The sequence below is a fragment of the Necator americanus genome, chromosome IV, assembly GCF_031761385.1.
Source record: "Necator americanus strain Aroian chromosome IV, whole genome shotgun sequence".
In the NCBI taxonomy this organism is placed as follows: Eukaryota; Metazoa; Nematoda; class Chromadorea; order Rhabditida; family Ancylostomatidae; genus Necator; species Necator americanus.
Window position 1 is genome coordinate 5,320,001 of NC_087374.1, and position 27,927 is coordinate 5,347,927.

Genomic DNA, 27,927 nt, shown 5'->3' on the forward strand with positions numbered 1-27,927 from the left:
CAATAAAGGCATAACTCTCATTGACCTACCTACCTAGGACTACTGATGACCAACATTCATGGGGATCGATTCCTTAAAGATAGGAGGTATCGACTAATTCAGTGCCGTGATCCTTATTTGCTCTTCGTACCTGCTCTTATATTTCTTTTCCAATTAGCTATTTTCTTTTTATTTTATTTTACCTTGTTAATTTTTTATTATCTTTTCTTTCTTAATTAGCATGCACTTTACACTACATGACTCTAGAACACTTCTTTCTCTTAGTACAAACAACTGTTCGGGATCTTTATCCATAGAATATCTCCATTTTCTCATTTCCAATCAATTCAGGGAACGTTATGCTGTTGTTTGATCAGGGAACACCTCCATCCAAGAACAATACTGGGGAGGATCTTTACAGTAACATACTGTTGAGTACTTGCCATGTTAAGGTAAGATTTAAGCTATTATTATTATTATTATTATTATTATTATTATTATTATTATTATTGTTATTGTTATTATTATTATTATTATTATTATTATTATTATTATTATTATTATTATTATTATTATTATTATTATTATTATTATTATTATTATTATTATTATTGTGTATGTGATGTGCTTACTGAGAAACACCAACTTTCGAGTCGATTGCTCTGATTTCCTCAGATCCTCTGTTCGACGTCAATGAACGACGAATAAATAATTATTGTTGGCTGGGTGTAGCGCAATTGATGAGAGTTTCCGATGTGACTTGAGTATCGATCGTTGGTTCGGAACCAGGCTAATGCCAACTAATCCCCCCAAAGTCCCTTAGTGATCGATAAATTGGTACCAGACTTGTCTTGGAGAAAATAAAAACACTGAATGTATCAACTCGATATATCAGCTCCGTAAGTGATTGTAAGGCTTAGTGTTCATAAACCTCAAAGAAAATTTTGTAAATTCGATAGTCGAAACCGGGTGTGGCGCATTCGGTTAGAGGTCCGTTGTAGCCACACAGTCAAGGGTTCGAAACAGCCCTAGTGCTCACCCAGCCTTTCATCCCTCCGGGGTCGATAAATTGATACCAGGCTTGTCTGGGAGGATAACACTGAATTGATCATCGGCTAGCCCCCGCAAGTCATTGTATAGGCCAAAACGCGTTCAAATAAACCTACACGATTACGAATTCCAGTAAAACGCGTTGGCGCATCCCAAGTGGAGTGATACGCCAGTGACTTTTTTGACTTTTTCTAGTCGAAACCGTATTCATGTAGGGATTGGTCAATGTGGAACACTTTATATTTTATCCTCCGTTCGACTGTGAGTGTCAACACGTACATTTTAAGCCAGTGTACCGCAAAATGTTGATATTTTTTCATGAACAGCAGGTAACGGTGTAGTTCACGCATATGAGCTTCATCACGCCTAATGCCCCTAGTTATCCAGAAAAAAAAACTCTGCGAAACAAGCTTGTGTGATCTCATCTTCCCAAAGATGCAACTTATTACCGGTAGTAGAACAAGGACGCGTCTATGGTTGCATGGATTGCAGCTTCCACTCTTTTTTTTTTGAGTTACGTTAGTTAGATTCTGGACGATGTGGGACTGCAAAGCTTTCAGCGTTCTACCGTGTAATAAGTTTCATCGTTGAGGAGACGAAGTTAAACCTGTGCACAAATCGGTACGTAGGGGCGTAGTGGTTAGAATCGAGGCGGTACCCCTCATGGTACCACTCATTTTTGCAGATCTCAATGGTCCCACCTCGATAGCAACCGCTAGCTTCACCACGCGACTTCGAGCGCAGCCGCTTTCGTAACTGCACCGAGTTTCATGTCGTTTTGTCTCGACTAAACATTTTCCTTTTCCTGGATTACTAGGAGGGAACTGAGCGCCGTCACGGTCACACTCGCTAGTGGTACAGATAGCTATACCGTGGTTCATGGTGAAATTCCTAACATCCTCAATTATATGCTGCCCTCAAGGAGCTTCTGCGTTCTCTACGACAGGGGAATCACTTTAAATCCGTAACAAACATGAATTCTGTGTCAAATCTTTTAAAGTTATAGATTGCGACAGCTTGTTTGTTGCTGTCTTCATGGATGATATGGCTCACTGCTGTCGTACTTACCATCCTCTCTTTTCGAAATTCGGTAGGTACACTTTCTTTCAGTATCCAAACTTATTAATGCTCATCGACAAATGCGGTAACATGCACTGATTTCAGGTTTCAGGATGTTGTTGGATTGACTATTTTGTCTTCCTCGTACTATTCCTCTATGGTCTCATTCTGGTTTTGTCAACCTTTGGATGGATGTGCGGTTCACCCTCCCTTTGCACTCTATTGGTGGTGCCACCAGTGCGTCCTATATTTGCTTTATTTTGGAGATTTCCTCAAGTGTTTTGAATGAATTGAATCCTGCAGGTTTGTTGCGGCGGAGCGATCAGTGGTTTGGTGATCAACTACTGGACTTCTGAAAGGGTGATGGGGGTGGAGTACTGTACGTGAATTTTTCACAGTCAATGTTATTGCAGCACATATCTGGTTATACTTGCGACGCTTTTCTCTAAGAGGAAAAAAACCAGAAAACTCTCCCTTATTTCACGTTGAGTCGTGGATATTTCAAAATACTCGACTGTTTATGAGCAGCACATCACGAAACTGACGGTGTTGAGATCTCTGTGGGCAGATATAGAGTTAGCGGTGTAGATTATGAGTATTAGCGTAGCTCCACTCAATTCTTCCTGTCTTATTCAACAGCGTGGGAAACTGCGTTTATTCCTACGAGGGACTCGAGAACGCGCCACCCTCGTGCACGTAACGCATTCAAATGCAGGCAAATCATTGAAAATCAGGGATCATTAGAATAAGGTCTCCTCAGCGGCCTATTTGTGTAAAAGCAGAGCAGGCTGCTGAGGTGACCAAAATGAGTGCAACGATGGCGCGTTCTAACGTATCTCGTAGGAAGAAACTCCGTTCCCACAATTCTTTATGTATCAACCTTAATAGTGGTGATGTGCTGGAATGACTGTGACAAAAGCGGAATGCTTTTAATATTGGAATCAGGAAGAACTTGGAAAAAGCAGAAACGATGAAAGAGTTTTTCCGTTTTTCTGGACGATTAAAGGGAGTTGAGTGGGGGCGACGATCATATTCATGATCTACGCCTCGAACTCGATGTTTTCCGTCAGATTTTTACAGATTCAGATTTTTTTCGAGATCCGTCAGATTTTTTTTTTCGTGAAACGCTGCCTTCAAATAAGAAGTACATTCAAATAATTGTTTTCTGTCTATTCTCCCTTAAATACATTTCTAGGTCTGACATCTCCAACAATTCTTGGATTTCTTTCGGTATGGGTATTTGTCGCATACGCAGTTCTAATAATCACAAAATACTGTAAATATTTGCACGGACTTCACGCCTTAAAACGACGTCGTAGTCGTTTCAACGTTGACGTAAGGAATTTTGATTAACATTTGATGTAGTATTTTCCTTGTATAAATTAGTAAATTAAATAGTAGTAGTAGTAAAGTAAATAGTAAATCCACAGGTATTCAATGAACGAGTCTTTGGCACTCCTCCTCTGAAGGAATTCAATCGTATGGAATTTGCCCGATGCGCCAATCTATCCGAATCTCCAATCGATGACATTTTTGGTGATTACGAGCCGAATGTTGCTCTTTACTGATTCCGGAACCTTGGATGAAGATAGGAAGCATAGAAAGGAAACTTAGATAAGGATTTTTCTGTAGTTTAGGATTTTCTAACTCCGACGTATTTGACTTCTTTCTTTTCTTATTCATATGTATAGTTTTTCATTTCTTTTAGCCCCTCTTTTTTTATTTCTTTAAGCCTACATATCTGAACCGGTGAAATGATATCGACTCTACTTCTTTTACCAACTAATTTCTTTTTTGTCATAAAAATAAGTTTTCGTTTGCTTTATGTCTAAGTTTTGGGTTTTCTTGTGATGATCGCAAATAAATATAAGTAGATCCTAGAATGGTTGGACCAAAGAGATACAGGTAGATCTGTGGAATTCTGGAAAAACACATAAGGATACGAGGCAGAGAATGATACAGTAATCAAGACCCTGCCGTTTAAACTATTCATTCGATATTGTGCATTTGCGTCCGCTTCACCTGGAATATTCATAGTATATTTGGGCCAAAACGACACGAACCTCGCTGCAGTTACGGAAGCGGCTGCGTTCGAAGCTTCGCGGAGTAGCGATTAGCGGTTGGTATTGAGGTGAGACCTTTGCGAACTGCAGCAATGTGTGGTGCTAGCAAGGGTCCCTCCGGCATTTCTGCTCCCCGCCTGCTGATCCTAACCGCTACGCTCTATCGCATCGTTTCGTGCGCAGCCGCTTACGCAACTGCATCGAGCTCCAGCAGCGCGCACAGGCACCGCAACACCTCCTGAGCTTTCTACTTGTCTCCTAAGCAGGGAGCATGTTCTGTGAATTATTGTATTAGAAAATTTCGAATAAGAGAATATTCCTGCAGTTGTAACTTGTTGACAGTTTGGAAAATATTAAATCGAAAGGAACGAGAATGAATAAAAAGAAAAAGATGACCGCATGAATATATTCACTGTCATACATTTACAGAGAATATTTCGAATAAGAGAATATTCCTGAGACCGAGTACGGATGTAGTAACTGGAATTGGAAGAGTTCTTGCCATCTGCAGATCTTTTAAGGTAAACAACATCACCATAAAGATTTCTGTCGTGTTTTTTTCTTCTTTCAAAAAAAAAGAGCCTTCGAACACAGCATGACGCAATACTCAGTCAAAGTGTGCTGAAGGTTGCGTAAACGAACGAAACGGCTAGGTCCTACCCTGATTAAATTCAGCATTTAACATTTATTCAACTCTTTCTTTTTTTTGCATAATTTTGATCAATGTATTGACGGAATTTTGCACACAAATGCTCTCATGTTAGTTGAGCACGGTATGTCGTTCCATTTTTGATAGTTCCCGTCTTTTGCAGGATCCTTCCCTGTATGATCACTGTAGATCTGAAATGGGAAATAGTTTGTGGCTAGGAAAGCACCAATGGCATTCTTCAATGTTTCTCGTTAAAAAAAAAAATTACTAGGTCATTATAAAGGTATTCCTACTCCTTCAGATGTAATTCCAGAAGTAGAATTCAGGAAAACACTTGGTGAAGCGTATCACGAAATTGACGTAATGCGGAATTCTCACGGGAAATGTAGTGTTTGTGGTGCAGACGACGAATCCAAGCATGGTACCTGTTACGGAACAAACACCGTTCCCACGTCATTTTCTTAATGACGATTAAGGGGAACTCAGCAGGATCAGGGGCATTCACGTCAATTATCCACATCCGGTACTCGTTATTTCCCATGAGGTTTCTACACTGTGTAAATTTCGTGATAGGCTGCCTTACAAATGTTACAAGGATATGTCGATAATTCGTCCTTTAAGGTCATCCTGATAAGGTATATAAGTATTTTTCCCCTGAATCCCCTTAAGAAATCTTAACACTCAAATCTCCAGCCAGTGTTTTTCTTCTAAATATCAATTTTTAACATTTAATAATAAGGATAAAGGATAAAGTCACTGGCGTATCAATCCGTTTGGGATGCGCCAATGCGTTTTACTGGAATTCGTAATCGTTGAGGTTTTTTTTTTGGAACGCATGTTGGCCTATACACTGACTTGCAGGGGCCAGCCGATGATCAAGTCAGTGTTTTTATCCTCTCAGAGAGGACTGGTACCAATTTATCGACCCCGGAGGGATGAAAGGCTTGGTGAGCACTAGGGCGGATTCGAACCTCCGATCGATCGTGCAGGAAGCGGAACCTCTAACCGCTAAACCACACCCGCCCTAACATGTAATAATGAGTATAAAAATAAACAATAAATAATAACAAGTAAATTTTAATTCGGGGCGAGCGTAGTGTAGCGGTTAGATGTTCCGCTTCTGGCACGATCGATCAGAGGTTCGAAACCGCTCTAGTGCTCATCAAGCCTTTCATCCCTCCGGAGTCGCTAAATTGGTGCCAGACTTGTCTGAGAGGATAAAAGCACTGGCTTCCGGCGGCTAATCCCCCGCAAGTCATTGTGATAATAAGTATAAAAATAAACAGTAAATAATAATAAATAAATATTAATTCGGCGCTATTGTATAGGCCAGTTACACGCAGCGTAAACCTCAAACGAGTCTGAATTGAAGTGAACGTGGGGCGCATCCCAAGCGGATTGATCAATGCCACAAACTTTATCCTTTATTTTATCCTTTAAATATTAATTTATTCTAAATATTATTAATATCCATACTGAATGAATCCAACCTCCTACTGTTAACTTAACTTACTTCTACACAATGTTCTTGTCCATGAGAATCATCTGGTTGCGTTGGTGCCCACATGAAGAAGTCGACTGGGCTTCCATCAGTCCACGTCCAATCCTTACTACTAGGATAGTTCACCTGTTTCAAACCTATCCATGTCAACTCGGATGAATCCGTGTACGTATTTCCCGACATCGCCATTGCTAAACGATTGTAGTGACGAATTTTTTAAATTAAAATATGTAAAAAAATACTTTACAACTCACTTGAGACAAAAATATTCTCCTCGGTACTATGGATTGAGGTGAGATGTCCACCATTCCCTTTACAAATATTCTCAGCATTGTCGAAATTTTGCCATAAGAAATACTGTAATCGGGTAGGGACTACTTGAGTTTGATAGGATTATTCCATTTTAGAGAACTACCTTGTAACAAGAATTGGTCTTAGTGAAGTAGGTCCATCCAGACTGGCAACGAGCCGGAGGTGCTAGAAAAAAAGTACAAGAATCAGCCTACAGCAAAAAAAAAAGTATAGTCGGGTCAAAACGACCCGAAGCTCGTTGCAGTTGCGTAGGCGGCGCTGCGTTCAAAGCAGTGCGGTGGAGCGCTAGAGGTTGCGATCTAGGTGGGACCATCGCGAGCGGCAGCGATGAGTGGTGCTACCGAGGGTCCCACCACGATCCTAACCACTACGCCCTACCGCACCGCTTCGAGCGCAACCACTTACGCAACTGCTCCAAAATTTATTTCGTATTGATCGGATCAGATCAGGTTCATAATAACTGTTGTATCCACGGATACGTAGCCGGAACTAAGAAAAGAATTTTTGCAAATATATATTATAATCACATATATTTAATCGTACGTCGTCTTGATACTTCCCCACTTTTTCGTGCTATGCCTGGATCCATGAACTAACCATGCAAAAGTAAAATTTGGCGCTGGCGTGTAGCGCGGATATTTTGAGATTTCCAAAGTTTTCTCGATCTCGGAGTGAGATTAATGTTTTCCTGGAGTCAAGGGAACGATTACTTTTGTCATCAACACATTCGCGAAAGGTTGCGCAAATGCCTGCCCAAGCTCTACTTACTACGACATCCAGAAACTTATTTTTGTAAATATTTCATATTTCAAGATAGAAATAGTGTTTTAAGAAAGTTTTCGAAAGTTTTGATCTTTATTTTGCTTATTTATTTCATTTTTTTTAAAATTTTATTCTGCAACAAATTTTATCGTGCTAATCACCCTATGCAATACCACTTTTAAGCAACTAATCTGGATTTCACTTCCTCACAAACTTCCTTTCTGATCTCTACTTTCTCATTCCAGAAAATAGGATAGATAATAGGATAGGATAAAGCCAAATTTAAGTAGTTTTTATTATTTCATAAACGACAGGATATTTAGATAAATAGGATATTGTTTGGATTTGATCAAAAGTTAATTTTAAAGCTAAATTTAAGTAGTTTTTATTATTTCACAAACGTCCCAGCGTTTTACCTTCGCATATATTTCCAGCATTTCCTTACTTTAATTGTAATTATAAATTGCATTCACCTGGAGGTGCTGGACAACCCATGGTTGGGCACGGCGGACACGTTACGATAGGAACTATGGTGGAGATTGCGCAGACGTAGGAATAAGCACTGGAACAAGACGTTGACTTCCAAATCCCGTCACCTGGTGAAGCGACAGCGCATGTTGCAGTGGTTGATGGCTCTCCTGGAAGTATCCCACGAATATCCTTACTTTTTCTGAGCACTTTTCTTCTCATATGATAGAATGAAGGGACAAAAAGAAAAAGAACGAAGAGAAAACAGAAAGGCAGAAAATTAAATCAAATTCTTCTAGGATCCTCGAAAGAAGATACGGTATGGGCACAATATCCTGAGCGTTTCAGTCACCTTTTGCCCAATTCGTATAGTTGACAGGTTGTCCATCTGTGTATCCCCAAGCGTTCCCATTCAGCTTATTTATACCGATGAAGAATGATGAGTTGATTTTCTGCTGTTGTGCTGTTTCTGCAACAAAAAATAAATACGAACAGGAAAATTAGTTTTTACAGTGAATACTAAGCTTAAAAGGGAGGCAAAAAAAAACAAAAAACGTGAAAAAATTGAAAATACATACTAACCAGCTACCATAGCATTCTCAAGTCCTCCCTCGAGAGAAACTAGATGCCCACCGAGGCTGATGCAGTCCTCTTCTGCCATGTAGAATGGTAGTGGATCGGTTGAGAATTTGTAGCATCTGTAATTGGTAACTCATCTCTTCCAGATACTAAGAAACCTCATCAAGAAAAAAATAGAGGTTAAAATTGAAAGGGTGGATCGTTTCGGCTCCACCTAGACGATCCACTTTAGATTAGCATTCCTTGATTAGGCTCCTCTTTAGGGAAGGGGAAGGTTATCCGAAAAAAATGGTAGAAACCAAAAAATTAGTTAACTAGAAGGTTTCGTTGTGTTACTTCTGATTCCTATGACTATCGTTGAATGTATAGTCGAGTCAAAACGACATGAAGTTCGGTGCAGTTGCGTGGGCGGCTGCTCTCGAATCGGTGCGGTGGAGCGTAGCATTTGAGATCGGAGAAGGACCTTTGCTAGTTCGCAGCAGTTCAAGATGGTCCCACCGCGACTCGAACCGCTACGCTCCACCGCGCCACCTCGAGCGCATCCGCTTACGTGATTGCACGTGGTGCTTCACGTCGTTTTGACACTATATCTTCCATTTGCGGCCCAACCATCGCCATCCCAGGTCTCCAGTCATCAACGGCAGGGTAGTACTTCTGTAGCTTATCTTTACACAAATTTTAGTTCCCAGAAACTTATAGACAATCGAGTAACGCTCACTTTTCCACTGAACGTTATCGATTTTTCCTCGTTAGATAGAGCAACTAAGCTACGTAGAAAGTGGATTGGGAAGGGGAATGGAGGAAAGGAGGGTTGTAAATTCAAGGTTGAGTAGAATGAGATAATTTCAATATAAAATGACGACATGCGAGATAATTTACTATTTGCTGAATGGATCCACAGCTGGCAAAAGAATCCAATGTTAACGAGGTTACATTCGTTGGTCACTGTATCGCACAGCTCCCAGCACTCTCGTAAACTGAAGCGTTGACAAAAAATCGAAAACAATTTGATGGCCGCATCAGCAACAAAAATAATTAATTGGTTTTACTGGAATGAATAAAAAATTAGTAATGATAATATTTTAATCTTAATTAAATGATTTTAATAAGCAAAAAATCCTCTCCTTCTAATAGCTGAAATTCTAGCAAAGAAGGATCAGATGTGATAGATTACAGCGAATAAAGATCAAATGTGATAGCTTTCATGACATGGTAGAAATAGAAATAAAAACAACTGTAACAACTAAATAAATAGATAAATAAATAAATAAATAAATAAATAAATAAATAAATAAATAAATAAATAAATAAATAAATAAATAAAGGTAGGAATATCAATATGCAAATCCTAGATGTCCTTTCGTTCACTTCAATAGTTAACTCACCTGGAGAATTCCTCATGGTAGATGGTATTTGGTGGGCATGTGAAAGCTGTAGCCAGGGGGAGCACGGTCAACAGTAGCAAATTCATCGAAGAAACACTACGTTACGCTTATCAGGACGTTTCTTTGCTCCCCGTGTCGCCTCGGAGTGATAATTCCAGCATTTTCTCCAATGGTGGTGGTGGGTAAGATTATAAAAATTACTGCCACCAAGTATGGACTATGTGGACCTCAATCTCCTATTGAGGTGACGCCGAAGAAATAGTTCTCACAGCACCGTCAAAAAGAGGAAATTGAGGGAGAAAAAAAACTGAATCGAGGCAGTATAGGACCAAAAATTAACATTTTTAGCATCTTAAACATTTTTTTAGACGACGAATACGAATATAACGAATAGCGACGAATAAATTGATTCTGTGCAAGCTCTCGCAGAAGATCGAGAAGGTTGGGCAGAGCTGTGTTCAAGGACGGCACAGCTCGGCGAGGATGCGGATAATCGCGTCAGGCGATGACATCAGCCCGCCGATTAAGTCAAGAAAGTCAGCGGATCACTGTGCGATGCAAAGCATATTTGTATCAACAAATTCATCTACATTGCTATCAAGCAACTAGAGTTTTTTTTTCGACGGCTATTTTGAGGCTGAAGAATTTCTTAGATTTTTTTTCGCATCAAGAAATCCTAAAGCTGTGCTGTCATCTGTCCACAATCACTTATTTGTAGTCACATACATCCTTACTTTAGTTTTTTTTTTCTACGTTTTGTTTTGAAATGGACCAGAGTCCCTTTGATAGACTCTTGCGAAAATATTAAATGCTATGATGCAGTTGTTGTTTGATTGTTGCATACTTTTCTTTTTGTGGAATTTTATCAAAAGATATGGTTAACTGGATGTTGAGAAGAAGAATCACTAAGTGCACATGTGATGCTACCGGCTTCCTCAAAACACTTAGAGTTTGGGGATCTGAAGCCGTCCTAGTGCCAACCATCCCAAATCTGGTATCAATCGATAAATTTTTACCAGGTTTGTCTGGTGTAAATCGATAAATTGGTACCAGACTTGTCTGGTAACTTAAGAACTTACTTGTCACTTAGGCTAGCCACCACATTTCACATGGGCCAGTTACACGTTCGTGAACCTCAAACGATTCTGAATTGAAGTGAAGGCACTGGCGAATCACAAAACGGATTGATTAAAGGCATCACCCCACGAATCTGAGGTGGTACGGATTTTAGGTGGAGTATTCTTATAAGGGATAGTAGATTATGGGGAGAGCGTGATTCCGTCCATTTCTTCCTAATTGCCGTAAAAAAAACGGTCCGGAAGATGCAGCGCGTGCACCTTGTTGGCGCGCTCCAATCGAACTCATTGTAGAAAGTAGCGCGCCGGAACGCTCGAAGCCGTACCTTCCGGGCCTTTGTGATTATGGCCTTGTCCAACTGCTTTAAGCCAGGGACCACTGATCAACATTCCCCCAGCTGTAACTGCAGGATGACCGTCATCTTGAAGGATAAAGTGGAGAAGGTGCCGAGCATTGATCAATCCACTTGGGATCTGCCAACGCGCTCACTTCAGTTCAGAGAATCGTCTAAGGTATACGATGGCGTAATCTGGTAAGAATTTAACGACCAAAGAAGGATGAAAAGGTTGGTTGACAAAAAACGGAGCGGAAGATGCGGCGCGTGAACAAAGCTGGCGCGCTCCAGTCGAACTCAATGTAGAAAATAGTGCGCCAGAACGCATGAAGCCGAATCCTCAGATTCGTGGAGTGATGTCTTTAACCCCAAACACTTCATCCACTTTATCTCTTGACACGAATATGAAATTCAAACATATTACAGTTACATGCTAAAGAATAACAAGCAATGAACACATTTATTTGATCTATAAAAAAAGTTCCGATAGGCTATCAATGGTACGCAGGGACCTTGCACACGTACGCTCTCATCGTTAGAGTACACTGGCAATCATCCCAGCGCTGATAATTGTTATCCTTTGCCGGAATTCGTCCAAGATAGTCACTGTGAGTCTGAAGAAATCCACATTAAAATTCATAACATTCCAGCAAAATCGTTAAGTTTCTGAAACTTGACGGGGAAATAATTTTGTTATTTTTTAAATTAATTAGAGCTTGAATTTTTTTGGGGGTAACTGAACAATTCTCACCTGAGCACAATGCTCTTTACCCCTCTTGTCGTCCGGCTGCGAAGGTCCCCAGTTCTGATAGTCAAGTGGGGTCCCATCGGTCCATGTCCATGCTGTTGACGTGGGATAGTCTTTCTGTTTTAGTCCAATCCATGTAAGATCGTCTTCCTTTTTATATTCAACACCAGCTTTAGAGATATCTGCAAAAATTGTCAATAAATAGGTTTTTTTTGTATTATGCATATGCACCTTTTATGGTATGTCTTAACCTCATTTATAACTTCTTAGGTTATCGACGTCTTCCGCTGATTTTGAACGGTCGGTTCAGTGGGGACAAGACGGCATGAAACTCGGTGCACTTGAGTATGTGCCTGGGTTCGAAGCGAGGCTGTGAAGCTAGCGGTTGGGATCAAGGTGGGACCATTGTGAACTGCACCAATCAGTGGTGCTAGCAAGGATACCCCTTCGATTGTCACCACTACGCTTCATCGCATTGCTTCGAGCGCAGCCGCTTGCGGTAACTTTGACCCGACTGTATCTTATTTTGTGTTTGGGAGAGAGTCAAGTGCTCAAGCTTTCTTTTGAAGTAGAACAATTTTTGAGTAACCTGGAGACTCGACCATGCAACAAGCGGTGCAACACTGTTTGGAAAAGTTCCTACAGTGTCTGCCACAGTGGTAAGCGGAAAGATCAGTTAGAGGTTCGCTGTGACTGCACGGTCGATGGTTTGAAACCACTCCAGTGTCAACCAAGCCTTTCATCCTTCCGGGATCGTTAAATTCTTACCAGATTACGCCATCGTATACCTCAGACGATTCTCTGAACGGAAGTGAGCGCGTTGGCAGATCCCAAGTGGATTGATCAATGCTCGGCACCTTCTACACTTTATCCTTCAAGATGACGGTCATCCTGCAGTTACAGCTGGGGGAATGTTGATCAGTGGCCCCTGGCTTAAAGCGGTTGGACCAGGCCATAATCACAAAGGCCCGGAAGGTACGGCTTCGAGCGTTCCGGCGCGCTACTTTCTACAACGAGTTCGATTGGAGCGCGCCAACCCTGTGCACGCGCTGCATCTCCCGGACCGTTTTTTTTATGGTAATTAGGAAGAAATGGACGGAATCATCCCCTCTCCATAGTCTACTATGCCGTATACGAATACTCCACCTGAAATCCGCACCACCTCAGATTCGTGGGGTGATGCCTTTACGTAGTTGACCTCTTAGTTTCCTTTCCACAACAATGGGTCAACGGCAATATTTGGGGCACGAAGCAAGTAAGTAGGATAGTGGTCAGGAATAGCCCTACGTCTTAAGGAAAGCAGACCATTTTTATTTAAGATATCCAGAACCCAATTGATCCCGAATGCGCTACCGCACCCCATTCTCGCAATTCGCCGGATTGATAAGCGCCCGACAGTTTATCTTTTTTCATTTCTTTTATTGCTCACTCCTACTTTAAAGTTATTTCTATAGTTACTCAAGAAAATTTCTCTTTCAAATTTCTACAGCACTAAAACTCACCAGCTACGAAGACATTTTCCTCGTCGCTATGAATGGAGGTGAGGTGTCCGCCATTTGACATGCAGACCATTTCGGCGTTATCGAACGTAGCCCATAGGAAATACTGAAAAGGGCACATTTTCATGATTTTCATGGAATTCGAAATCAAATTGAAGAACAAACTCTGTAACACGAGTCCGTTTTGTCGAAATAGGCCCATCCGGAATCACAGTGGCCAACAGTAGCTTAAATGGATTTTTTTTTTTGTATTTAGAAACAATAACAGTAGCTTAAAATGGAACTCAGTCAGTATTTAGTGTTTAGTAATTATTTATTTATTTATTTACTTATTTGTTTAGAAATTCCAAAAAGAAAAAAATGCTAACGCGGAAACGACGGGCATCCGCCTGCTGTTGGACATGGAGGGCAGGTGGGCGCCGGAACACTGGCGATTGTTGCGCATATGTAAGGATACGCTGCGTTACATGCGACACCCATCCATGTTCCATCCACACTATTCAGCACAGCGCATGTAGATGTGTTGGAAGGTTGATCTGAAACATTTTCCGAATCCCAAAAATCGCGAAAGTTACGCTTTGAAGGAGTATAAACGCACTAGTGGCCCAATTAGTGTAAGTGCTATTTGAACCATCTGACCATCCCCATGAAGTGGACGACAGCTTGTTAAGACCCACATACGCGTAACGTATTTTATTGGTTTGAGACGTTTCTGGAAAAAAATATTATTAAAATTGTTCTTTAAATATTAATGGATAAATTTAGCAGCAGGTCGTCGAATCGAATCCATAATTCACTTCGTACCTGTGAGCATAGCATTTTCATAGCCGTTTGATACAGAAACAACGTGACCACCGGCGGAGATACATGCTTCTTCGGCAAGGTAGAATGGTTGCGGATCGCTCACGAACTTGTAGCACCTAATCCATGAAATAACACCATAGAAATAATAATAATAATAATAATAATAATAATAATAATAATAACAATAGTAATAATAACAATAATAATAATAATAATCTGTAGATTTTTCTTATGAGATTCAAAAAATAACAATAATATGTAGATTTCTCTTTTGAGATTCAAAAAGTTACCTGTTAAATTCCTGATGGTAAACAGTGCCTAAGGGACAATTAGCCGTCACAACTGCTATGAGAGCGGCAAAGAGGAGCAGCATTTGCGCTGTGTGTGCAACAATTCCCTTATCTTTCAGAAGCGTGGGAAATGCTTGACGCATTATCATTCGAATTAAGTTATCTAATGGGTTTTTCAAAATACCTAAGCTATGGACAACATTTTCCTTTCACTTGAAAAACTCCTATATTCGGATAGAGGGTGTTCAAAGGACCCTCATCCTCCACCCTGTCAGAGGTTTGCAGAATTTCTCTCATGCGGATCGTTTGGTTCTCTTCAGTTGTTATTATCAGTGCCTTACCTTAAATTCACTGAAGTTTATTTATTTATTTATTTATTTATTTATTTATTACGCTCAAAGGCGTGCCCAGAGTAAGAGGTAAGGAATGAAAACAAATAAACAATAGAAAATATAGCAACGAGAAGAGTAGAATGAGAATAAGCAGGGATAAGTCAAGCGAACAGTAAAGCAGGGGACAATTTAGTAATTTCAAAAAGCACATAAACTCGACAGGGTGGGGATTAAGACTCTTGGAAAATAAGAAAGTACAAATTAAAATAAGAAAGTACAAATGAAATCGATGATTTAACCCAACATTTGGAACTATTTTGCAAAAGAGTAGCATATTTCTTTCCTTCTGTTAAGTTATGGATACTAAGCGTATCATTGCGAGGCTCAGCAGCCTAGAAAAACATCGTATCGTTTCGTTAACGGTGCTCTGGATGTCTAAAACATTCCACCCCGTCCCCTACACTGCCTTTTCAATCAACTCCTAACAAAGTATGTCATAAAAACAAGGATAGAGGCTAAAGTTGGAAAATGTGGAGTGGAGAAAAAAAAAGTTTCTCCTTCTCCTCGACCGACGAGGAGAAAGTCGCAGGTACCGATTCTTCGATGAGCACTTAGATTATTTTTTTCAGTAGGTTTTTTAAAATCCGTATGTATACAGATCTTTATGCGACAGCCTCCAAAGTTACTTTGGGAAAGAGGTTTTCAAAGAAGCATAAGATCCCCTGTGTGTATCTCCTTCTCCTCTTCCCTCGCCAACCTCTTATATCGTAGTGTTTTGTCAAAACTAGCTGACTGTGTTGCGTAGACGGTTGCACTCAAAATCCTGCAGTGAAACATAAATGCATAAATTTGCAAGTTCTTTTCTCATGTTCTTTTTTCCAGAGTGAACACGAATTTTCTACCTATTTCCATAATTTTTTTCGTCTTCTTTAGTTTGGTTTGAGTTCAACTGATAGATCATTTGGCGTTGAACCACCAGCTATGTATTTCAAGATTTTAAAACGGTGACTTTTAGAATGATTTTTAGATTTTAAAATCATTTGAACCCAGAAACTGCTCAGCTACTAATGTGTTCCTTTTTCTTGAATGTCAAATTTATTTGCTGATTTTTCATAAATGAAAAATAGGGGCAGTTACTTTACTAGAGGGTGGTACTAAAGTACATGAGGTGTCTGAGCACTGAGACCGTATCCCTCTTCGTCTTCTGATCGGTTTTTTTTTCCTCCAGCTAGCAAGTGCTTGATTATTCCGTGTTCTCCCTTCTTTCAATGTCTTTTAGCAACTTCCCCCATTAAGATAAGATCCTAAGATAACGGAACTGTTGCGTTGTAAATGAGCTTCCGTGATAAGTTTCGGGAATCCACTCTTCTCGTTGATTTTTGAACAAAATAGGTCAAAGATTGTTTTTCGTCAGTTTATTGACCTGATTACTCGCTTAGGAACTAATCGACCAAAAAAATACACGAGCGAAATAATCAAAAATTATTAAGTGATAAAAAATAGCAGTACAAAGTTTCTGCAAGTCCATACACTAAAACTAATTAGATTTTTTTTCAGAAGAAGACACGCGAGGTCATTTTGTTAAACCGTACCCAATGTACTGTATATGAAGAGAGTATTCTGTGATATTTATTTTAGATCGATGTAAAATCTGTAGATGTAGATCAAATTGTGGATCACGGTCACTCTTTTAGAAATGATTTTCGCGACAGGAACACTTTAATATAATAGTAATTTGGTAGAGATTTATTGAGTATCCTTGCTATTCATGGATTAGTGCATAGCCGCCTTCTTACAAACGTAAGCTCGCATCTCGGTGGTGCATTCGCAGTCATTCCAATGCTGATAGTTATTGTCCTTAGCCGGATCCTTGCCAATATAGTCGCTATGGGTCTGAAAAGGAATTTTTTTAAAACCGTTTATTACCAATTAATTCTTATTAGAATTTATTATAATTTAATAATTAACAATAATAGTCATATAATTTTAAATTTATTACTAAGATTTATTACTATTATTTATGGAATTTATTGCTATGGGTCTGAAAAAGAATTTATTATTATTTATTATTAATTAATTCTTTTTAGAATTTATTATAATCTAATAATTTATAACAAATGAATAATAGTATAACTTTAAATTCATTATTAGAATTAATTATTACTATTTATAGAATTAATTAATTTGTCTTAAAACGAAAAAAAAACCGATTTATTAACGGGAGACGAAGTGCTGACCTGACCACAATGTTCCAGCCCTTTATAGTTATCCGGTTGTCCTGGAGCCCATGTCACATAGTCAACGGGGGTCCCATCAGTCCATGTCCACTTTGTATCCTGAGGATAGTTGGCCTGTGTGAGCCCAATCCATGTGAGATCAGCGTCGCTTTTGTATTCAGTCCCAGACTTCGAGATATCTGTAGATTTTATCCTGAACTTTTTCGTCAGCGACAAGAGATCAGAATGCAGCCGAATCACCTGCTACAAAAGTGTTCTCTTCTGGACTATGGATTGATGCCAGATGACCGCCGTTAGACGCGCAGACTTCTTCCGCATTTTCAAATGTTGCCCAGAGGAAATACTAAAGCAGGAGAATGAATTATGGCAAATTTTCAATGGCAGAAAAATTTTCCAAAAAATAATTTAGAAAAAAAAATCAGAAAATTAACCCTGTAGCAAGAGTCAGTCTTGTTGAAATAGCTCCAACCATTCTGACAATGTCCAGGTTGTCCTTAAAATTTCGCTTTAATTGAAATAAAATTAAAAATTAGTAATTTAATTAAAAAATAAATTAAAATTTATTTTTTAATTTTTCTTTTTCTTGCAACACGTAATTTTCCATCAAACTTCACTGACGAGGTGCCGCAGGGCATGTTGGCAATGCGGGACATGTGGGGCACGTAACCGGTGGGATGTTGGAGGTGAACGCGCACACGTACGGATGAGAGCTGGCACAGTTCACGGAATACCATGTCCCGTTCAGTGCTTCGACAGTGCATTGAGATGAAGTGTCAGGTTGGCCTGAATCAAAGACATATTCTCAGCGAGTCTCAAATACTTGTATAAGTTAATTTTAATTTAATAAATAATTTTTTAAATCTATCTTATGTAATATTTCTAATCTGGTTGGACGATCACTTCATTATTCCTTATTGTTTAGCTAAATATATTAGGTAAAAGATAGTATAGTAAATTATAAATTAATTACAAAGTAATACACAAATATTTCTAATAAATTATGAATTATAAAATAATAACACAGCGGATATACAGAAAAGTCGCTTTCATTGTCAAATTAAGACAAATGAAGATTAGATCCCAATCTAAACCTTGAGGAAAATCCTATTTATTATCATTCTTAAGAAATTTTCTTGTTTCTAGAAATTTTGTTTACTGACCATTTACTCTAATGTTATTTATTGCCGCTGAATAAACACCACAAGCTTTTTTTTCTCCTATTTTGTTTTTTTTTTCGCAACACTACCTTTCCGAAACTGTAGAAAAAAAGGCAAAGTGGACCATATGAAACTCTAGTAGTTTTAATCTTAACAGAATTTGAAAGAGAATTACGACGAGAACAAAGCAGGTCCATAAAAGTAAACCAGTCATCTTAATTTGCAGAAATTTTCTGTAGAATTTCTGCGTACGAAATCAGCAGTCTACATTTTATATCTTTTTTCAATTTTATTTTTGAAACAAACATTTTAAGCTTTTGATCGGCATAAACAAATATTTACATGAGTAAGGAGAACATTATTTTTTTACTATCCTCCACGCAAAAAAACCAGCTCTAGTTCCTAGAAAGGTCTACAGTGGCAAACTCCAGAAATTTTAATTGGCTAATCACAAAGTTTATTTACAAAACATTATTTCGAAGGAAAAAAATGGTGTATTGTACCCGTCCATGAGAAATCATGTGAATTCACTCGATTCTAGTCATGGACAATTTAGGGCCTGCGTTAGTCAAAATACACCGCCCAGCAACTTACGTCGACGCATTGTTACAGGACTGAGAACTATCACAACTAAATTTGAACGATTTAAGCGAATTATTGAAAGAACAAAAGCAGCTGCTTTTCTGTGTTTTTGTACGTATACTAGTTGTACAGTTTACAAAGTCGCAGCTCTAACAGTAAATGTTCGATTTTTGAAAAAAAAAAAACTAATGAACAAAAGTGGAAATGAAGCCAATTTATGGAATAATGTAGCTAAACAAATAATGAGAAAAGCAGGAAATTGACGTTAAGTTGAGTCCAACGATTTCTTCCAGAACCATCCGTGCTATTTTGTTTTTATTTGTTGTTTGAGGAGGTAGAAACGAAATAGTGGAATGGCTATTTATGAGAATCGTGCTCGGGTCAAAACCACCTGATTCTCGGTGGAATTACGTAAACGACTGTTCTTGAAGCGGCGCGGTGGAGCTAGCGGCTTTGATCGGGGTGGGACCCTCGCTGGATCCACTCATCTCTGTATCTTCGAGTTGCTCGCGACGACGTCGCTTTGGCGCAGTCGCTTACGCAACTGCACTGATCTTCAGGTCGTTTTGCTCTGTGCACAATTCTTTGAAACAGTACAACTAAAGAAGTACAAAAAAAAATGCCAGCTAACCCTAATCCATCTTTATTTTCAACCTTTCAAAAGAAACACAACTAGTTTTGATTGCTTGTTTTTGACAAAAGTACTTACTTTTAAATGTCATAAAAACATTTATAGACAAATTAGATCAATATATGAATAGATATTTATGTTCTCCTGCCAGAAATACTTAACGGCTGCATAACTCGTGAAATTAAGAAAATTTTACTAAAGAAATTTTAAATAATAAGGCGTTTTTGCTGTTTTTTCTAATATTTTCCATTCTACATACTTCGCTTTCGACAGATGCACTAAGATTTACAGCCCGAAATTCCTCCAACTTATGATCACTTATGATCGTATGATTAGACAAATCCCAAATGAAATTCTAAACCTAATTCGGTCGAGTAAATGGCAGCCTACTTCCCTTGCTTGCTTGCTTGCTGCCTTGCTTTATAAATAAATATAATTAAATACTTATTTGAATAATTACACAAAAAAATAAGTGCAAAAACTTATAAATGTTAGCTTGACGGCGATTTTTAGACAAATCCGAAATGAAATTCTAAATCTAATTCAGATAGAAGTATAGTCGCCGCCGAACATGCATGCGTCGACCTGACACCGGTTATATCCTCGGTCAAGTTGGGTACCAATACACCGCCAATCGATAGGACGAGAATCAATTGGACAATATTGCGAGTACAGGGACTTTACTAAAAATAAAGCTATAAATTAATTCTTATACGTCCTTCCTGTCTGTGAACGTCAAAACCCTATCGATTATTGTCCCATCGATCCGGTGCCCATCTCCGAACAGGGCGTGTCTGCACGGCAATTGTTCCACGGCGATTATAGAATCCAGTAGTGATTATTTTATTATTAATTATTTCATTATTGTTATTTCATCTTAGTGCTAGTCACTTCATCACGCTCAATTTTGAAACACTGCAGACTTTAGAACCAAAAAAAAACCCAAGAAGAACTACAACTAAACTCTAAAACTTTAGAGGCTTATGGTTGTTTTTTTTTATTAAATGCGACATTCCATCCAGAAATCCCGTTGCAGGAGAACTACAACAGCCCCAGAACTGTAAACAGCCGTACCTGGTCCCCAGTTAGTGAAAGTGGAAGCATTGTAGCCATCGATCCACGACCATGTACTGCTTACCATACGGTTATATCCAATATAGAATGATGTGCCGAGGTTTTGCGATGAAGCAGTTTCTAAAATAAATTATTTTTGTTCTTCGCGTAACACTTCAAGGCAGTTTAACACGAAATTGACCATGATGGAATCTCGCCACGAAAACGGAGTGTTAAGGTTGAAGGACAGGAGTACGGGTCTCCTACCTGTCCAGGGAAGCAGCATGGAAAATGCCCTTTGTGATCAAATTTCTCAACGACGCACCTAGCAACGTGCCACAATCTGCGAAAGCGCAGGCGTACGCGCCGCTTCTGCTAGCAAGATGGCAATCAATGCACCACTAACGTGCTCTGTCCTGCTTGCTGGCAGGCGCGGCACGTGCGGCTGCACTCGCAGATTTGGAACGTTAGTAGGTGTCTCGTAGGAAAATCCCATCGCCATGGCCGTTTCCCACGCTGTTTCTTAGGACAATTAAGGGGAACTGAGCGAAATCTCATTCATACTCGTGGTTTACGTCCCTAACTTTATCTTTCCGTAGAGAGACCGCGACATCGTCAATTTCATAGTGTGCCCTAACAGTGTAGAGAGTGGTTAGTGTTAAGGTTAGTGAAAAATCACTACCGACCTGCTAACATTGCATTTTCGAAGCCATTCTCTACTGATACTAAATGTCCGCCAATAGCTTGACACGATTCTTCAGCCATATAGAATGGTTGGTGATCCGTGACGAACTTGTAGCATCTGAAAATATATTAGTTTTCGTTCTGAATCATTTTCTACTATTCTCGCCTTGTTTCCCTTTATCTTTCATCCTTGCTACTTAGGACGACTTTAACTATATAGACTAAACTTAATTAGATAATAAGAGCTCTAAATGAACTTAATATTTGACGTTGAGTACATGACTCCTGGGTCAAATATATGTAAAAAACGTTCTCTAAACAAAAATTTCATTAAAATCCACTTTACATCAAACATTAGAAAAGCTACAGTTACTTGGAAAAAAGTAAGGATTTCATTTTATTTGGGTTTATACCGCTTTATCCTCGTGGCTCTTGGCCCCTAGCAAACAAATACGGTTTATTAGGATTCATTTTCTTTCGGTAGGAACTGTTTTCTGGGAAATGAAATCGAAAAATCTAAAAACACAAAAAATAACCGAAAAAATTTGAGCGGTGACACATCCAGGTGATTAGATTTCTATTTCCATAAGTCTCCCATATCTTAGTATTCCAAGCCAAATGGCTTTGATAGGCTCACTACGAGAAACAAATAGTTGCTGCTGTTTATTTCCCAGATTTCATACACACGGCTATGTCAGGTTCTTCCAAAACTTTAGTAAAGATACCAAAAATGATAAAATCACGCCTTCTAGGCGAATTCCGAGGAAAAATCTTAATTTAAGCCACTCTATCACATTGTTCCCTATACTTATTATCTTATACTAACCTTCCGAATTCCGGATGTGAAATGGTACCAACTGGACAATCAGCGTGTACAGCAGCAGCCAACACGGCAACCAACAGGAACAGCAGCATAGTGCTCTCTGCTCTTATCAGCTCACCGGGACAACGTGCTCTTTTCGTTCTCCTTAAGCGCAGGGTGTCATGAAATTGACAATGTTGGGATCTCTGTGGAAAAATATAGAGTTCGGGATGTAAAAAGCGTAAAAAAATAACCGTGGCCTCTCTCAATTCTCTCCAGTCGTCCTAAAAAAACGGTGTGGGAACCGCTTTATTTCCTACGAGGTACGTTAGAGCACGCCCCCTGTACACTCTCCAGTCCCCTCAGCAGCCTTTTCATTTGTTTTATTCAAATAGCTTGGTGAGGAGACTTTATTGATCTTAGACCGCTCGCTCGTGGATGCGGCGCGTGCGCAAGAGCGATGCGTTCTTGCGCGCCTCGTAGGAAGGAACGCTGTTTCCCACGCCGTGTTTTTATAACGATTAGGGAAAATTGAGCGGGAAAACACTCATATCCGTAGTTTTTCCTCGAATTCTATATTTGCCCCTAGACCTCAACACAGTCAGTTCCGTGATACTTTGTCTTCCATGGTTTTGCCAAGTTTGCGATCTCTTCTTTTTTTGTTCAGCTTTAATAGTGGTCACTCTTCTACGTTACTGTAACAATGGTTATTAAAATAAGGACCAGGACAACATCAGGTTTCCTAAGCTCGAATTTAAAAAGAAGTAATCAGTGAATTTTAAAAATGTCACAGTGCAAATCTTTAGAATGTAAACGTGAAATACGTTCAAAACGTGGAAATATTCAGAATGAGCACATCTAGAGACAGCGCCTCCGTGAAACTGCAGCGAGTAATTCTATCAGCGATCGATCTCGGAGATGTAGATCAAATTTAGGAGATCTTAGTTGCGAGTCACTAAATTCGCAACGGGACCCAAATTAGAACGTGTTCCAAAGGAACTTTAATATTTGAGGAATAAATAAGGGTAACTAATAGTACTAATAGTGTAATAATTAATAATGTAGTAGTACTAATGCGATACGAGTGTAATACTAATAAATGTAATCAACAAATAAAAATAAACGAGAGACAAGAAGATTAGTAGAAAATTTGATAGTGCTGCCTCCATCACTTCGTTAAGTATTAATAGCTTGTTTAGGGAAATGTGACAATTTTTTACTCTCGAAAAATTTTCATGGATATTCGAGCACATCGCTGCCGTCGCTCGTTCATATTTTCCCTCATCTGTGGGGGTTTCATTCTGAATCCTAAAAAATGTCGTCACTTCCTTAATATCGTAACATTTCCATGAAAGCTCTAAAATTTGAAGAAACAACATTTTGGTGGCGTTCAGGAAGGTCCACGATTTATGTGTGGTTAGATTCATTTGATTTTGATTAACGAAATTTTCCAGTTTCTAGGTTCATTTTGGGAAAAAATTCTTGTTCTCCTCTCCAGACTCAGCCAGTGGATCCAGACTTTATCGCTAGAAATCTTGTTGTGTGCTTAAAAACCTATGAGGGTCCCACGTAGGTCTCAGAAGAACACTTTGAGAGTCTTTTGTGATGTGCAGATAGTGGTTTCGTTTTTTCTCAATATGGGGCTCGTCTGTTCTTGTTCAATTATGTGGTGGGACCCTTCCGTATTCAGAGCCGAGGGTGCCGAGTGTGAATGAACTGAGTTCTTTTTCTGCTTGACCTACACTGTTTTTTTCTCCTCTGTCTCAATCGACGATGCGTTGCGTTCACTGAACTTATTTCATCCGGACTATATACAAACATTTGCATTTACTATTTTCCCACACTTTAAAATTGCTCGTAGGACTTTTTTGCTCGTTGAGGGAACAACGACTTGCAACAAAAAATAATAATAATAATAAACAATAATAATAACAATAATTATTAAATAATAATAACAAAAAATAATTGTGGAATTTTCTCGCATCTCATTCTTATACTCAAAAATATATAACCGTAGGCTTAATTAATCCCAGGAAAGACGAGATCAAATAAATTAAGTTGTATTCAGTATTGTGTACTTGATTCAGATCACCGTTTTTATTTCAGGATGATATTTCACATTTTCTGGCAGATTTCTCCGCTCAAGCTCATGTCTACAAACAATTTCGGAATTTTCGCATAAAATTTCTGCGTGAAATAAGAAAAAGACATTGTTGGCTTTTGAAAAATTCGCGCTTTTGTTTGATAGAAAATCCATCATTTTATTACTTGATTTTTTAAATTTTAATTCAGTTTTTTTTTGCGGCGGAAAAATAGAAGTGTACATAACAGTAAATTAGAGCTTGAGTTAGCTTTTCAACCGTTCCTCACCCACAGTTTCTTTCAGAACACTCCATCCAGGCACAGCTTTATGCGGAATCTTTTTTCTTTACGAGAAAGTGAAGCAATTAATGAAGCGCAGCTTCTTTACATACATAGGCACGCATTGTCAGTGAACATTGGACGTCATTCCATCGTTTAAAATCCGTATCCCTGACGGGGTTCTTGTCCAGCGAGTCAGTGTACATCTGGAATATTCAGTTTTAATTAAGGCTGAGAATCCCTAACTACAGTCGGGCGAAAACGACGTCAATCCTGGTGCAGTTGCGTAAGTGGCTGCGCTCCGTGCGGCACGGTTAAGCCAGCGGTTGGAATCGATGGGGGACCGTCGTGAACTGCGGTGATGAGTGGTACCAGCAACGGTCCCCACCAGATCCTTAACGCTACCAGCGACGCTCCCTACCAGATCCTTAACGCTACCAGCACCGGTACCCACCGGATCCTAAACCCTACCCACACCGAACCGCTTCAAGCACAGCCGCCTACGCAACCGCACGAAGCTTCATGTCCTCTCGACTCGAGTATATTTTCATACCTGCGCACAGTCCTGGAGTCCTGTGATGTCCTCCGGTTTTCCTGGAGCCCAGTTAAAGTAGTCAACTTTTGACCCGTCTGTCCATGCCCACGTCGCATTGTCCGGATAGTTTGGTTTCCTCAAACCAATCCACGTCAACTGTTTCTCGTTCCTGTATTCGATGCCCATATGAGTGAGACCTAGATGAACGCATGAATATTGGGAGATTTCTATAAGACGTTTCCAGAAGTTCGAGAAAATTCCGCGACTCACTCAAGACGAACGCGTTTTCTTCATCACTATGGATTGAAGTCAGATGTCCACCTGTAGACGTGCATACGGTCTCTGCTTGATCAAAAGCAGCGTCATGAAACACCTGAAACGGATATGGTTTGCTCCAGAAGACGAGAACACCTCACGCACACAAAAAAACAAATCGGGAAGGGTTGACCTTGTAGCAGCTATCGGTTTTGGAAAAGTACGTCCATTGCGAGTTGCAGTGCGCAGGCACAGCTGAAATTATCTCATGCTTTTCCTCGTTCACTTGTCTTTACCAAACACCTCTATATTGAAATTTGAAAAAAAAAATCGAAAACAGTGCTTGACAGAACTATTTGAGGTTTGTAAAGTATTTTACAAGATCAGGAAATGCTCGAACACCCCTCAGAGAAACATAGGAACCAAAGTTTTTACCCGACGAGACAACCCTTTACTCCTATAGGAGTAATTATAGGAAGCAACAAAGAGTTAATTAGTGCTGAAATTACCCGAAAAAAAAGTATTTCATTATTTTATATGCGTGAAGAAAATCCGAAACCTTTGATCCCTGGACTTGAATTGGTTGTTTCGGATTTTTGCAGTAAAACTTGCAAATTCTCGAGTTAGTTGCTCTAGGCTGCGTAAGCGGCTGCGCTCGATGCAGCGCAGTGGAGTTATCGGTTCCGGATCGAGGCGGGTACCTTAGCTTAGCTGGCCAGCTTAACTAGCACTCCGCTCGGACCGCACCGATGAAATGGTACCACCTCGATCCTTACGGCTATGCTTCGAGCCTCCTACACAACCGGATCGAGCATTGTTCCGTTTTGACTCGACTATACCTGCGTCTGCCGGCAGCAAAACTTTTACTCTTTCGTCCTATCCTTAAATTCATGAACTTGCGTCACCGAGCAATGAACATTCTACCAGTCATCCACATTTTTTAACTCGAAAAAATTTGACACAGTGAAAAAAATCGCACAAACATACTAACGCGGTGGTGGAGGGCACGTGGGTGCCGTGGGTGCAGGAGGACACGTGGATACCGGTGGATCCGTGGAATTTTGGAAGCACACATAAGGATACGCGGCGGAGCACGACGCGGTAATCCAGGTCCCATCGCTTGAGCTCTCCACTGCGCATTGTGCATTTGCGTCCGGTTCACCTGGAATATTCGTAATATATGTAAAGGTCTGATTAGCAGATCCCTATGGAATCTAGAATCTTTCTTATGCTGCTGTAGTTGAATAAAATGCAGTTAGCTGTAGCTCTATGCCGTTCGGACAATCTTTACTTATTTTGAATTCAAAAAATTATAATAATTATTATAATAATATAATAAGATGACGCTCTAATCTCACAAAAATCATCTCAGAAATAATAGTTAAAGCAGTTTGAATGTGTTTTTTTCTAGGATTTTTGATGTTTTTGATAAAAATGAGAAGTGAAATGACTATAAGAAATGATAAATGCTCTTCTTTCTATGTTCGAATCTTGTACGAGTCTTGTTTTAACCGCCAATAGTTATGAAAAAGGGATGAGAAGACCAAAAAGAAAAGAAGAGACAATAAAAAAATGAAATCGTTGCGCTAAAGAATTGGTAGAAACACCGGTAGAAAATTCTATACTTAGAATAAGTGTAAAAAATGACTAAAAAAGAATTATAAATATAAAATTATTTTTAAAAAAACATATCGAATAAATAGTGGGTACGAGTAGCTAGGTTTGAAGGCTAAGATGAAGTAGGAATATAGAAAACAATAACAATAACTTTAATTCCGTGGTATAGCTAGATTTCCCATTAGCCACTTGCAATAAGAAAATAGTAGAAGAACTTTAACGTTTTCACTGCTAGACTTTTTTCAATATAGAATAAATCTAAATTTTTAACATAGAATAAATTTAAATTTTTAATATAGAAAAGAGTCAAATAAATAATATAATATAAAATATAACGTAAATAACACAGAAAAATATCTTTGAACTATTCTCTTTATCTCTCACGGTACCTGGTGCCCATTTCGTGTAATCCAGGGGAGTTCCATCCGTCCACGACCATTGAGTTTTGATCAATCGATTCAATCCCGTATAAAGATTCCCTTTAATTCCAAGCTGTGTAGCATATTCTGGAATCTATTGAGTTCATAATACGACTAAAATACTACAATCGGGACTAATCCGTGCTCACGAAGAATCCAAGAATCCTCGGCCATGCTGTGAATGGAAATCAGGTGGGCGTTCGTTTCTTGGCAATTCTCTTCTGCCATATAGAATGCTTGTGGTGTTGTGACAAATTTGTAGCATCTGAAGATACGGGAAGTAGGAATGCTTAACGACTTCTGGTTCCAAACGAATATTTATAATACATTCAAATTTTTTTATTACATGCTACATTTTGTTTTCATACACTCTTATTGCATTTGTGGTTTATTTATGATTAGTATTATCACATTATTTTTGCTATTATTACTATTATTATTATTATTACTATCATTATTATTATTATTATTATTATTATTATTATTATTATTATTATTATTATTATTATTATTATTATTATTATTATTATTATTATTATTATTATTATTATTATTATTATTATTATTATTATTATTATTATTATCTTAAGAATTTACACACCTTTTGAAATCCTGCTGGTATACGTAGCCGAATGGACAAGTTGCCAGTGCCAATGGCAACCAGCAGAGAAGTAGCTGGCACCGCATGCCTACCATGCCCGTC

At 39.1% G+C, this 27,927-nt stretch overlaps 4 protein-coding genes across 6 annotated transcripts; 1 reads left to right on the forward strand and 3 right to left on the reverse strand.

The window, feature by feature from the left end:
* Positions 1-58: 58 nt before the first annotated feature.
* RB195_000430 (uncharacterized protein) lies at positions 59-3,656 on the forward strand (the record flags this gene model as incomplete). 2 transcript variants are annotated; one of them, XM_064196770.1, is made up of 7 exons in its annotated part: positions 59-86; positions 331-431; positions 2,036-2,119; positions 2,194-2,325; positions 2,392-2,467; positions 3,284-3,423; positions 3,519-3,656. In XM_064196770.1, 7 exons carry the CDS (start codon positions 59-61, stop codon positions 3,654-3,656), a joined length of 699 nt encoding a protein of 232 aa, XP_064052651.1. The 2 variants fall into 2 exon arrangements, with proteins under 2 accessions (XP_064052651.1, XP_064052652.1); XM_064196771.1 differs by lacking the exon at positions 59-86 and having other exon boundaries at positions 339-431.
* Positions 3,657-4,871: 1,215 nt separating this feature from the next.
* RB195_000431 (uncharacterized protein) lies at positions 4,872-14,642 on the reverse strand (the record flags this gene model as incomplete). Its single annotated transcript, XM_064196772.1, has 16 exons — positions 4,872-4,991; positions 6,314-6,492; positions 6,556-6,658; positions 6,717-6,778; positions 7,849-8,013; positions 8,196-8,312; positions 8,426-8,541; positions 8,973-9,076; positions 11,731-11,832; positions 11,970-12,148; positions 13,469-13,571; positions 13,631-13,692; positions 13,834-14,001; positions 14,064-14,177; positions 14,270-14,385; positions 14,560-14,642. The coding sequence occupies 16 exons, from the start codon at positions 14,640-14,642 to the stop codon at positions 4,872-4,874; spliced, it is 1,893 nt and encodes a 630-aa protein (XP_064052653.1).
* A 2,022-nt stretch (positions 14,643-16,664) lies between these two features.
* Positions 16,665-22,150, reverse strand: RB195_000432 (uncharacterized protein; the record flags this gene model as incomplete). Its single annotated transcript, XM_064196773.1, has 8 exons — positions 16,665-16,784; positions 17,129-17,307; positions 17,369-17,471; positions 17,560-17,621; positions 17,747-17,911; positions 20,573-20,692; positions 21,238-21,353; positions 22,062-22,150. 8 exons carry the CDS (start codon positions 22,148-22,150, stop codon positions 16,665-16,667), a joined length of 954 nt encoding a protein of 317 aa, XP_064052654.1.
* Positions 22,151-24,484: 2,334 nt separating this feature from the next.
* Positions 24,485-27,920, reverse strand: RB195_000433 (uncharacterized protein; the record flags this gene model as incomplete). 2 transcript variants are annotated; one of them, XM_064196774.1, is made up of 8 exons in its annotated part: positions 24,485-24,604; positions 24,952-25,130; positions 25,204-25,306; positions 25,382-25,443; positions 26,180-26,350; positions 27,195-27,311; positions 27,374-27,489; positions 27,826-27,920. In XM_064196774.1, the coding sequence occupies 8 exons, from the start codon at positions 27,918-27,920 to the stop codon at positions 24,485-24,487; spliced, it is 963 nt and encodes a 320-aa protein (XP_064052655.1). The 2 variants fall into 2 exon arrangements, with proteins under 2 accessions (XP_064052655.1, XP_064052656.1); XM_064196775.1 differs by having other exon boundaries at positions 27,826-27,911.
* Between the last annotated feature and the right edge of the window lie 7 nt (positions 27,921-27,927).